The 13,526-nt window shown below is 30.6% G+C and overlaps 2 protein-coding genes across 2 annotated transcripts; both read left to right on the forward strand.

Annotated features, from left to right (window-relative positions):
- Nucleotides 1-690: 690 nt before the first annotated feature.
- Nucleotides 691-2,058, forward strand: LOC132050880 (auxin-responsive protein SAUR72-like). The gene has a single exon (XM_059442221.1). The coding sequence runs from the start codon at nucleotides 1,445-1,447 to the stop codon at nucleotides 1,859-1,861; it is 417 nt and encodes a 138-aa protein (XP_059298204.1). The 5' UTR covers nucleotides 691-1,444; the 3' UTR covers nucleotides 1,862-2,058.
- A 3,988-nt stretch (nucleotides 2,059-6,046) lies between these two features.
- Nucleotides 6,047-6,824, forward strand: LOC132050881 (auxin-responsive protein SAUR32-like). Its single transcript, XM_059442222.1, has one exon. The coding sequence runs from the start codon at nucleotides 6,235-6,237 to the stop codon at nucleotides 6,598-6,600; it is 366 nt and encodes a 121-aa protein (XP_059298205.1). The 5' UTR covers nucleotides 6,047-6,234; the 3' UTR covers nucleotides 6,601-6,824.
- Nucleotides 6,825-13,526: the final 6,702 nt, after the last annotated feature.

Here is a 13,526-nt window from a genome sequence, read left to right on the forward strand (position 1 = left end):
TTTCCTTTTAGTCTGTCCCAAAATATATATTTTTTGCTTTGAAATAATTTTATTTTAAATATTTAATTTTATGCTTAGTAAAATAATTTATAAACATATAAATGTCTTTTTCTTTTACATCCCCTAATTTTATATGCATTAATTAGAGTACGAAAAGACATGTGGCGAGAGAACTCAATTGTAAACACGAGAAATCAATGAGGGTAGATATGGAGAGCAGCTTCCTTTTTTTTTCCCAGAGTAGTGGAACTTGCAGCAAATGAGACTTCCTCCGGAGTCCGATCTGTTCAGCTACGAGTTCATCTGAATTCATAATTTTGGTATTATGCAAGATTTTATCCAAAAATTAAAAAATACTCTCTCTGGTTCAAAAAGAGTGTCTACTTACCAATTATCAGACACCCTTAAGAAATCTAACTTATGGCAGAAATAGGTAATTTGACTTAATTACCCCTAATTAAATAGGTATTGAAATTTTGTTACTTAACATTTAATAAGGACAATTTTTGAAAAAATAAAGTTAATTAACTCTTTTGGTAAGTGATTTGGTAAGTTAAGCTATTAATTTTTTTAAAGGACTAAAAATAAAGGTTAATTTGAACAGATTCTTTTTGAACTAGAAGGACTAATAAATCTGACCTCATAATTTGAACAGATATAATAAATTCAACATTAAGAATCTTAAAGCTTGAACTCATAGCATAGAGAGGGAAAGTGGCAAAGACCTCCACATATTCTTTCTTAATTAAGGAGTAATATATTTTTTCTACTCCCAACACATGGACCTTTGTACAATTATTTCTAGTGTACGGACTAAGGACAATACGGAAGGTTGGACAACTCAATCATATTATGGTACCGCGTTTCCATTGCCGTCAAAAGAAAATTTATAAAGAGATCCAAACTTTGTAATATACAGCAGGTACGTAGTATAATATTTTACTCCGTATGTTGTAGTTTTTGTGACATTATTGCATTTGAAGAGCTCAAGTTCTTTCTATTGTAATTATCAATATTATAATAGTACTTTATAAGTAATTTTTATATATGTAATTTTTTTTTTCAAAATCATCAAAAAAATAATGTCTAACTACAAACTGAAAAATAATTAATTTGACCCTCGTACTCTTAATCTTTCTGCTTAAAGTGAGAAGAAGCCAGTAATTAATAGATAAACAGATTTTTTTTATCGATAGGAAAAGATTCATTAGATGTTGCATTAATTCATGAATGATACAAAAAAGTTGCAAGGCACATGGAGTGGACCCTATTGGCCAATTCTCAGCATCTTAGAAGTTTCATCTACTAGCTTCTTATTCCCGAAGTGTCAATCTCCTTCTACTTTCTTGTGTATAAATTCCCTTCTCCCTAAGCTCCTTTTGAAAGCAAAACAAATCCTACTACCAAAAACACACTTAACTTCTATATTTAAGCAAGCTCAAGGATGATGAAGAGTACTACTAAGATGATGAGGAAAGAAAGAAGCAATTGCATGGTCATGCTTAAGTTTATAATGGGAAAGCTCAAAAATCATCTTCAACTAATTCCCAAATCCAGCAGATCACTTGAAGGTCACGTTGTGGAATTTGTCGAAACCCCAAGAGCAAATGAAGAAGTGCCAAATGATGTAAAAGAAGGGTACTTTGCTGTATTCTCAGTGAATCCTGAAGAGGAGCCAAAGAGGTTTATTGTGGAGCTGCATTGGCTCACTAATCCTTCATTCTTGAAATTACTAAAACAGGCTGAAGAGGAGTATGGATTCGAACAAAAGGGAGTTCTTGAAGTTCCTTGTCTCGCCGCGGAATTACAGAAAATTCTCAAACTCAAGATTGGAAGGAATATCACTTCTTTTGCAGTTTAATTAGTTTTGGAAAGATATATAGTAGTTCCTCTATGCCATAGCTAGGTTAACTTTTCGAACTTCTTTGTTTTGTTTGTCTAGTTTTGACTCAATTATATATTACTACGTGTAGTTTAGAGGTTTATGTTATGGTTTGTCCATCGACAAAGTGAAAAAAAGTTACACTATCATATTAAGTTGACGTACAATTACAATGGCTTGTGACTCTCTATATCAAACCGCTAATTACTATGTCATCTAAAGTACTCCGCAGCATAATGGTGTTAATGCAACAGTCTGCTCATTGTTCAAGCTAATTAAGGACTAATTAATATGGCCACCTTCCATTTTATATGGGTAATGGCATTTTCTAACATTCTTCCCTTACTTGAGGCGATTTATTTTTATATTGAATTTTATTCCAAGGGACCCTGATAAAGATTAAAGAGTGGTTTGTCCCAATGAAAAAGACGCCCTCATTTTAATCTATCTAGCACATATATTGAATAATTATTTTATTCGTTCATCTAATAAGGGATAGTGGAAACAATTAGGTAAATCACTTCGAGAATATTTCCTAAATAAACACACGAAAAATGACTTATTGGTTTGAGATCTGATTAATATCACAGTAGGAATAAGCCCTCAACATTATATTGATTGCTTTCTTTATAATTAGTTTCCCTTGATGTGGATTCTTAATTAGCGTTGTTTTGAGACATGAACCTGGAAAAACGAGGAAAAAAATGAGAAGGTATATATCTTTGATCACTAAAGAAGGGCCAAAGTAATGACTGATTAAATAATCTCTTCTCACCTAGCCTTCCTTTTTTTTTTCCCCTTCTTTTAAATCAAAGTCCGTGCCCTGCCATTAGCGTAGAGGGTTAGGCTTGATCCCCTACCTATATATATAGATGTCACATATAAAATCCTTGTAAAATGATATAACGTCATATTAATCTGTTCTAAATTGACTTAACCCATCTGTTTGACAGTCCCATCTAATTCTTGGTATAATTGTCATCTCAATTCTATCTTTTTAATTTTTTGTTGGCACATGTCATAACGTCATCGATATAAACATGGCATAACTTTTCGTTTCATTTCTGAACACGATGAGAATTGAAGTCTTTATTCACTTAGGACACAATTAATATAGTTTAACCTAGTTCAGCTAGTCAATTAAACATTTACTTCTAAAGGAGATTTAAAGAGTTTAATGTGTAAATAATTTTTACATTATCAGTCCACAAATCGACAAAACTATTGAACTCCAAAAAGATACGTCTCGTGAAACCCCCCTTCCCGATTTTTTTCTATGTGTTTTTAGTTATGATTGAGACGAGTTAATTGTACATAAGATCTGGATAGGGAACAAAGCACCCATTAATTTAAGGAATATTCATTGAGGAAAGTTAAACATCAACTCCGTGCATCATTGTCAATTATTACAAGAGCAGGGAAAAGGAGACCCTGCCTCCATCTTTTATCTTCGATTTTCTTTGATATCTTCCAGTGAACACTTTCATGCGAGCAAACCATTCGGTGCACGAAGTATACTTCGTTCATGCAAGATGTGAAGAAGGGTCACACAGCCCCAAGGAGGTTTAATGTAGGCAGCGGAGCTATCACAACACAAGCATTAGTGATTAGATTCTACGGCTTGATCCCCTTACCTTAGTTATAGGCCACATGAAGACAAATGTACCGTTGCTCCAAAAATTTCCTCGAACAATTTCATGTGACGCATTGTCCAAAATCTTGAGCAATATCCACTTCATCTTTATCTTGTTGTAAGTTTGGAGGGTGTTTATCTGATATTTAATTTCCTGTTCTTTTTCCCTCCCCTGTGAATAGGGCCCGATGAGGATCGGAAAATGATGTCTTTCTACTTCATAAGTCAAAATTGATGAGTCCTCTACTATGTTTTATTAGAAGCTATACAGTACTAATTTAGAGAAATGGTGTGCTTATACTATTTCATCTATCAATTTTTAAATCATATTTTTACTTATTTAATTATATTATTAACACGCACCATCACATGCAGGGTCAGATTCTTTATATTCTCAACAAGCACCTTCTTATTGCAGGCCGAATTTGTTATATTCTAAACACATGCACTTCCACACGAAGATCTAATTCCTTTTCATGGGTCATATATGAAAAAAATCTTTTGATATGAAGAGTGCCAATTAGATTCGAACAAGAATTTTTGTTTACTCTAATACCAAGTTAAAGAGAACACACTTCTTTGCTTAATTATATTCTCAACTAAAACAAAGTTGTTCGTCAAATTTTCTTGACCCTTCCTACAGTTGGCACCATACTATGAAATGGAGAAGAGTAAATGCTTCCTCTGAAATATTTGACCTTTAATTTCTATCAACACGGCAGTGTGTAAGAACATATCAAGTCATCATAAATACAGACCAGTGGGTGGATGGGCATAATTTGAAGCCCATCCAATCCTCGAATTGCAACTCCAGCTGCATAAATCAACTAGACGCCACTTTTCGAATTGATAACTAACCTTTAAAATATTTTTTTCTTATATAATTGTGGTATCAGAATTAATTTGTACGTATCTAAATTGTTTCACCAGATATAATCCTAGTATTGTCAAAACTAGCTTGCACCGTAGCAAGTGTTATTTCAAATATTTCATCAAGTACCTTGGCTTCGGCCTTGTGGTCCATATTTTGAGGCCATAACTATATAAAGTGGATCAAATCAAACCTAGATGTGTTCCATATTGATTTTGCATAACTGTAGTGCCCTCGCGTTCGACGAGTCAAAAAATCTCAATTGCAGTTCACACTAGTCGGTGAAAAAGAAATACACCTAGTCAGTGTTATAAATGTCCCAAAGCCATAATAAATAGATTATCTTATTCAATAAATGGATTTTAATTGAATAACACGATGTAATAGTGCATTAATCGAATTAATGAATTACAACAACAACATACCCAATATAGTCTCACAAGTGAGGCCTAGGAAGGGTATGATGTCTAAAGGCAGACCTTACCCTACCTTTATGAGATAGGGAGTCTCTGTTTCCGGTAGACCCTCGGCTCGAAAGAAAAGACAGGGATGTGACGACAAACAAGTTTAAAAGCATGGTATCAACAAAAAAATGGCTACAAAAGAGCACGATAAAAAGCAAATGAGGCAACAGATAGTAATACAAATTGAAGAAAAGAAACTACACTATTACTACCTAATACTACTGATACGGAGACCACTTGGTACATCCTACTAACTTTTTTAATCCCCAATCTTCGACCTCCACACCTTTCTATCTGTGTATCGCTTATAAAGGCTTCGAAGTTGTGCCAATCAAATTAATGAATATCAAATATTAAATGATTATACTTAAAAAAAAAAAAAAAAAGGAGAAAAATTAAAATTGGAAACAATTAAACACAAAGAGGGAACAATGACCTCCACAAATTGTCAACATCATTTTCTATATATTCCCAAACATATGGACCTATGTACAATTATTTTGACTGTACGGACTAAGGTACACTGCGGAAAAATGAGGAGCGGCAGTTCAATCATATTATGGTACCGCGTTTTCATTTATGTCAAAAAGAAATTTTAAATAAATCGGAACATTTATAAAATTCTACTCCATCTTACTATACGTGATCGGTGACATCTCTTTGGACATAATATTTCCTTTATCTAATTTTAAAAATAATTTTTGGTTACATATTAGACTTTTTTGGTTAGTTTTTAAAGATAAGATTCTCAAATTTTCAAATAGATTTTTCCCAGTTTTTTAATTGATTTTTTATTACTTGCAAAATTCAAATTTCATTCAAGTAAAATACTTGTCTAAACATAACTTCAACTCCAAATAGTATTTTTCCACTTCAAATATACTTTAAAAAAAAAAAAAATTACTCGATTCATGTCCAAGAGTAAAAAGAGATACTTTTCTTCAATATAATATGCCTACATTATGTGTAATTTCTAAATATGTGAATTTTATTTCAAATAATTTAAAGATTTTTTGTTCAAAATTTACACCGAAAATTAATTAATTAGCTTGATACTCATGCTCTAAATTCCACCACACAAAATGAAATTAAGATAGTAATAGATAAATATATATATATATATATATATTTTTTTTTTTAAAAGGAAAAGAATCAATTATATGTTACAAGTTGCAACTTGCTAGCACATGGAAATATGGAATGGACCTTGTGTCAGCATCCTAGAAACTTCATCTGCTAGCTCCCTTTTTATTTCAGAATCTCCTTCAACTTCTTGTATAAATTCCCTTCCTATATTCTTTCAAAAAAACAAAACAATTCCTACTACAAATATCACCACATCCCAAAATTATATTAAACAATTATATATATAAGCTCAAAGAAAATGGTGAAAGAAAGAAGCAAATGTATGGTCATGCTAAAGCATATAATGGGAAAGCTCAAGAATCTTCTTCAATTAATTCTCAAATTTGATGTTGTGGAATTTGTTGAAACCCCAAGAGCAAATGATGAAGAAGTAGTACCCAATGATGTAAAAGAAGGATATTTTGCTGTATTATCAGTGAACGCAGAGGAAGAGCCAAAGAGATTTGTTGTGGAACTGCATTGGCTCACAAATCCTTCATTCTTGAAATTACTCAAACAGGCAGAAGATGAATATGGATTTGAACAAAAAGGTGTTCTTGAAGTTCCTTGTCGTGCCGAGGAATTACAAAAGATTTTGGAATTCAAGATTGGAGTTGCAGTTTAATTGTTTGGAAACTAAGATACATCAGATATATTGTCCATTATAGTTTAGGTTAAATTTTCAACTGTTTTTTTGTTTGTCTAGTTTTGACTTTGTTATAATGTTGTCTAAGCGATTATGTTAAGTAAAGAATTTGTTCGCTACTATATAAAGTATTTAACCTACGTCCAATAACAGGTAATTTTTCATATCAGACTTAATATAATAACCTGAAAATATTATTAATAGACGTTTGGAAATAATAAATATAATATTGAAAAAAAGTTGAAAAAGAGTATTTGTAAATTAAGGTTCTGTTTGGACGCATTTAACTTGAAAACAACAATACAACAACATACATGAGGTGGGCCGTGAAATCCTACTATCTGATGTAAATGCAGAAAGGTAAAGTGTACACGGACTGCCATTTTTTCTTTGGAAGGTACGGAGGTTGTTTAGAAATACCCTACTAAGAAGAGAAAACATGGCCAAAGAGGTTAGATAATAATGACGATTGACTAAAACAATTATGAAGATGAAAATAACGAAAGTGAAAAAGTCGTGATAAAGCAGTCTGAAAAAAGGAGTTGTAGCTAACACAGATAAATAAGATAATAGAAGTATAAGAAAGCATTTAACCTGAAAAAAGTTAAAATATATTATGAATGAAACAAAATCACTTGAAAAATTGGTCAAAAATATTTTTTCAAACTTGAAATTTACTTTAAAAAAAGTTCAAAAAATCAGCCTAATATATAACAAGACAAGATTTATTACTATGTCGCTTGAGAACGACTTCATCTGCTTATGTTAAAGACAAGGTTACTATGTCATCTAAAGTAACAGAATGTTGTTAATACAACTGTCTGCTCCAGGGCTATTATGGACGGTCGCCTTCCAATTTATATGGGTAATGGCATTTTCTAACATTCTTCTTTTGCTTCGAGGAAGCGAATATAGAATTTCAAGAAGATGAGTGCACTTTCGACGACAAATAATAGAAGTCATGGTTGTAAGGATATTGGACCTGTAATTTCAGCAATATGCTAAGCTAAGGTTTGAAAGTCGTAAGGGATGGGGATAAGGAGTTAGATGACAGATATGGGGGGATAGAACTTTTTAAACAAGTTTAGTAATTATTTATACGACAAATATGAAATAATTATTCCCTATCTACTTAGAAGTCATCCAATATATGTTTGATAATTCGGTAATTGGGAGTGAAATTTCAAAATTACGGTGTTCAATTTTAGTTCCGATATATACAGTATACGGTAATTGTAATTATTTTTTATTTTTTCCCCATTCTTTATGAAATTAAATTATTGAAAGATTAGTTCGATATTTTCTGCAAACTCTTAAAAACTAAAGGCTTCCCATATATTTAAATTGCATAAAAATATTTGAAAATTGAACAAAAATTCTTTTTTTGTCCTTACTTTAGACCCTTTTTGTTTTTGTTTTTTTTAACCTTCAAACAAATACATGACATAAAGTCTCTTAATTTTTAACAACAGATATCCAATATAACATTTTCCTTCAAAAAAAAAAAAAAAAATTGGTTCTAGAGACATCAATTAGATATGCTGTATTTATTTGTTTGTTGAGATTTCAATGAGGTTACTTATAAAAAAAAAATAACTTTCAAATTAATAAAAATAAAATTTTATACTTTATAAATGTTTGTCGATGTTAATTCAATTAAACTATTCAAAGTATATTGAAAAGACAAAGAAAATTAATTAGTTTTTTTTTAGGTGAACAATTACTTTTCTTAATATAATTAGCCTTTCCTTTTACTTTCTAAAAATTTACGTGAAGAGAAAATGACATTTTTTTTCCTTTTGCTAGTTTAAACGGTACATTATTTTATAAAATGTATATTTTAATTATTTTCTGAAACACAAATGAAGATTCAATGCTTCATGATTCATTTAATTATGTTTCCCTATGCTAACAAACACTGCCTAACATAATGTTTACCCTGTAAAAAAAATGATACTCAAAAAACATAAAAAGTTTACTCTCTTTTGTCACAAGATGTTGGACATTACCAGTGGCGGAGCCAGGATTTTCATCCAGGGGGTTCAAAAATTCTAAAAGGTAAATACACAAAGAAGTCAGGGGGTTCAACATCTACTATATACACATAACAAAATAATTTTAACTTTGAAAATACACTGTAATTTTTCGCCCAGGGAGTTCGTATGAACCCCCTGGAGCCAATGTGGCTCCGCCCCTGGACATTACTACTACTGGAAAACTAAAAAATGTTTCATTAACTACATATTTTTCAATGAACCAACATTTAAACTACTCCATCAAGTTCACATTATAATTTCTTTTTATGTAACTTTTAAGTGTAAATATATATTAAGAAATATGTTTATGAATTCAAACCAATTGAACTAACTAACCATGTAGTACGTCTTGCATATTTTTTTTTTTAAGAGAATGTTGTATAAACTACAACTTACATTGTTCATTATGCATAGAAAATATAATTAAGTATGCGTGCATCATATTCAAAAAATAAAATATTATAATACACAAAATAATATCCAAAAACGGAAGTTAATTTTGTTAAGCACGAACAATATGGGTAATCAACATAAAAACCAACGAAACATGCCGATGAAAAGATTCAAATTTCAATATTGTTAACAAATGATTAGATAAAAAAAAAAAAATTAGGTAACAATATCTAATCCAAATTAAGACCAACTTTATCTATTAAATTTTCAAAGTTTCACACTGAACAATTAAAGAGCTGTTAATTAGAGAAAATTCATTTTTTTTTTTGCAATACATGTTTTAATTAAGGTAACTGCAAATGTGGTGTATTCTCTCATTCAAATTATGCATAGTGACGTGTTTTTTTTTTTTTAATTGATATCATCACAATTCACAATTTCTTAAGCGTAAAAGAGGACCTTAAAATTTTCTAAATTTACCAAAATTTGGTGTGACATCTTAAATAATAAAGAAATAAAGTAGGAGTAAAAATAAGCCATATGAAGAAGTTATAGGACATATCATCACTTTCAAAAAGTTAGTCTAAGGAATTTTCTATAATAAAAAAAAAGGCTTAGAAGTGCCTTAATATTTCTAAAACACTCCATAATAGAGGAAACAATAAAAGACAAATATAGGGGCAAAATTTGGAAGAGGAAACCTTTAGTTGGCAACCTTAGTTGTAATGTAATCAAGGATTCTAACTAAGTACTACAAAAAAGTTAGATTGGCCCTTATTATTATTGTTAACAAATGATTAGATAAAAAAATATATTTTAGGTAACAATATCTAATCCAAATTAAGACCAACTTTATCTATTAAATTTTCAAAGTTTCACACTGAACAATTAAAGAGCAGTTAATTAGAGAAAATTCATTTTTTTTTGTGCAATACATGTTTTAATTAATGTAACTGCAAATGTGGTGTATTCTCTCATTCAAATTATGCATAGTGACGTGTTTTTTTTTTAATTGACATCATCACAATTCACAATTTCTTAAGCGTAAAAAGAGGACCTTAAATTTTTTTAAATTTACCAAAATTTGGTGTGACACCTTAAATAATAAAGAAATAAAGTAGGAGTAAAAATAAGCCATATGAAGAAGTTATAGGACATGTCATCACCTTCAAAAAGTTAGTCTAAGGAATTTTCTATAACCAAAAAAGGCTTAGAGCTTGTTTGGATGGGCTTATTTTAAGCGTTCTTATAAAGTTTATTTTTTTCAAAAGAGCTTATAAAAATTTAAGAAAATAAGTTGGGGTAGCCTAACTTATTTTTTTTGGCTTTTAAAAATTTTGTTTTTTTTTGACTTTAATTTTAGTTTTATAAGCTAAGTCAAATGGGTCCATTTATTTTTTTGAGCTTATTTTAAGACAAAATAACTTTAAAAATTTGACATTTTCAAAATTTCTGTTAAAGTTTTGAAAACGATACTAAATACTCAAAAAAAATTTGAAGAAAGCTTATAAGCAACTTATAAGCCAATCCAAACGGGCTCTTAGAAGTGCCTTAATATTTCTAAAACACCCCATAATAGAGGAAACAATAGAAGACAAATATAGGGGCAAAATTTGGAAGAGGAAACCTTTAGTTGGCAACTTTAGTTGTAACATAACCAAGGACTCTAACTAAGTACTACAAAAAAGTTAGATTGACCCTTATTATATATAGTAATATCCACGCACTTCTCAATTGAAAACTATGGTGTTATTTAATTTATGTTTATCCATGCATGGTTTATGAGAGTGCATATTTTATGATGATTGTGTGGGGAAGGAGTAAGAGTAAATAAAAATATTTTCTATCCTTACTATTTGAACTAGTAAAATAAATAGATTTTGCGAACTATTTGAGATATAGTTTGTAGTTTGTTGTCTAATAATCTAATATACCAGACGAAGCATTGGCCCAACAATTTGCGTGAAAATTTACACTTATAATAAAAAGGGACAGTATTTTCATTTCATACCATGCATTTTAACGGAAAAAGAAAAATTTAGAACAAAATGGAGCTTTAACGATTAGTGATTAGAGAATAAAGAAAATTTTAGAACATAATGGAGCTCTAGCGATTAGTGATTAATTAGAGTAACCAGGTTTTGTCTAAACTATATAAATCATAACCTATTTTTGCAAAAATATTTCGTTATGTTAAAGAAAAATGAAAAAAAATAATAATATTCTTTTTATTGTGATATTGTTTTTTGGGTTCTCTTTAAGTATCTGATACTGCATTGGTCCTCGACTAATTTGGATTGACGCCGCGTAAGGCCCATTTAAGGGCGAAGCACTCTCTATCCGGATCTTTTTTCATATGCTAGGACTAGAATCCTAAACCTCTAGTTAAAGGTGAAATGTCCATATCCACTCTACCACAATTCTTGGTGATTTTTATTATCATACTAAGTTTAAGTTAACTCGTAAATAAACACACTAAATCAAAATGCTCTTTTTCTCCAATGCCCCCACCTCCCCCCCCCCCCCCCCGTCTCCTTAGATTGTGCCTTTGAATGAATGATATAATTTTAAATTTCTCAATTTATTCTTTATGAGATGATTTATAGTCACATGAATATATGATTTATTGTAGAATTTTAAAGAAAATTAATCTTTTTAATTTCATAACAGTCATACTGCATCATATAAATTGAGACGGGGGGTGTACCTTCTTTCTTTTGTGTAGTTCTTATGTTGAAGTTTATTGTGTAGTTCCAAGTTTCAAGCATGTTTGATTGGTGTTCTTCAGGACTAAACTTTTACAATTGTAAAAATATTATAGAAAAGAGTGCTCAACCACTACTAAAAAATCACTATTTTTCCACTCTAATTTTTCACTGAATAATGTTTAGTGGCTATTCCTATATTGAATGTCGGTGGAAAAATTTAAATAGTAGTGTTTTCACACGAAAAAATCAGGAAGTATTCCAGCGTTTCAATTAGAACGTGTTTCCCACCATTTATTTTTCCAGTGAGTTGATCTGATAGAAATGAGGTGGGAAAATCATAGAGTATTTTATAACAAAAATTTCCCACTGAAATATCGATGGGAAAAATCTTTGTTTCTAATAATGAGCATCAACACATATTTTGATATTAATACATTCCATAGAGATGCCAATCTACAGTCTAATATCCTAACCGTGCATATTGTTCTACGTTGAAAGAGCCTAGCTATACTAGCCTAAGATAGTGGGAAGAACAAAAAATAAACTCGTCTATTAATTATAATGATTGGTTACCAAACTAATTGATGATTGTGCATGAATAATTTTGTGAGTGCCCTGATATCATGTAGACCTAGACGCAAAGCACAAAGTTAACCCGTGGAATGAGCAGAGGGAGAGAATAAATTATCAGCTAATTAAATGACTGAAATACCATCCACAAATTAGATAATAACACTAAGCACACATTGAACACACAAATCTTTACTTACTCTTCTACAATAGTAAAAAAAAAAAAAAAAAATACAATTAGTGCAAGTTAACCAGATAGAATAGGTTACGCATATATGCTTCTAGGTTAATTTATGTTAAATGTAAATATACACTTGATAATTTATGTGATCGACGTGAATATGTAACTACTTTATATTATCTTTGCCCTAAACTTTAATTCGATTAAAAAAAAAAAAAAATCTGCCTCGTGATATCCTCGGGAACCTTCTTTTGCCAGTTTGTTTTTATTTTTTGATAGCAACAACTCAGTCAACAAGTAAATTAATTGTACATTTGTACCTAAAAAACAAAGGACCCATTGGTATACGAATAGTCATTCAAGAAAGGGAAATATCAACTTTATTATTGCATGATCAGTAATCAAGTTGGAAGAAAAGGGAAACGTAGCTTAAATTAGAAAGGCCCTTCTCTTCTATATATATTCTCCATCTTCGTATGCTCCCTTTCACTGAACACTTTCATGTGAGCCATTAAAAATCTTGTGGATATTCGGTTCATCTTTATCTTGTTGTTAGTTTGGAGGGTGTTTTATGTGATATTTCTCCTTCAATTCTTCTCTTCTGTGAAGAGGGCCTGATGATGAGGAAAGTGATGGCTCAGCAGCTGTATTAGTAGATATATAATTAGTAATTAGTGAATGTATAGAGAGTGTTTAAGAATTAAGTAAATAAAAATGTACGTATATAGCTTTTACATGAGATAGTCACACTTCAACATGATATCACACCTGGCAAGGTCTCATTATCATTCAGTGGCGTACCGCGTACGCAAAAATTTTGTAAGTGATGTCAATTTTTAAAGAACAAATGAACAATTCATTGTGATGATATTTATATTTACAAAACACAATCTAGACTATTAAACACAATTTAATGTTAGTTTGTGTCAATTTATATACCCATATGTTATTGCTTATTTTTGCATATTGTATGTTTAGTATAGTTTTCTGATCAAGTACTGTCGAATCACACTGTGG

Source organism: Lycium ferocissimum, chromosome 3 (genome assembly GCF_029784015.1).
Source record: "Lycium ferocissimum isolate CSIRO_LF1 chromosome 3, AGI_CSIRO_Lferr_CH_V1, whole genome shotgun sequence".
NCBI lineage: Eukaryota > Viridiplantae > Streptophyta > Magnoliopsida > Solanales > Solanaceae > Lycium > Lycium ferocissimum.

What these genes read in the sequence shown, in the direction of transcription:
- LOC132050880 (XM_059442221.1), top strand. Translation starts at nt 1,445, where the DNA reads ATGATGAAGAGTACTACTAAGATGATGAGGAAAGAAAGAAGCAATTGC.
- LOC132050881 (XM_059442222.1), top strand. Translation starts at nt 6,235, where the DNA reads ATGGTGAAAGAAAGAAGCAAATGTATGGTCATGCTAAAGCATATAATG.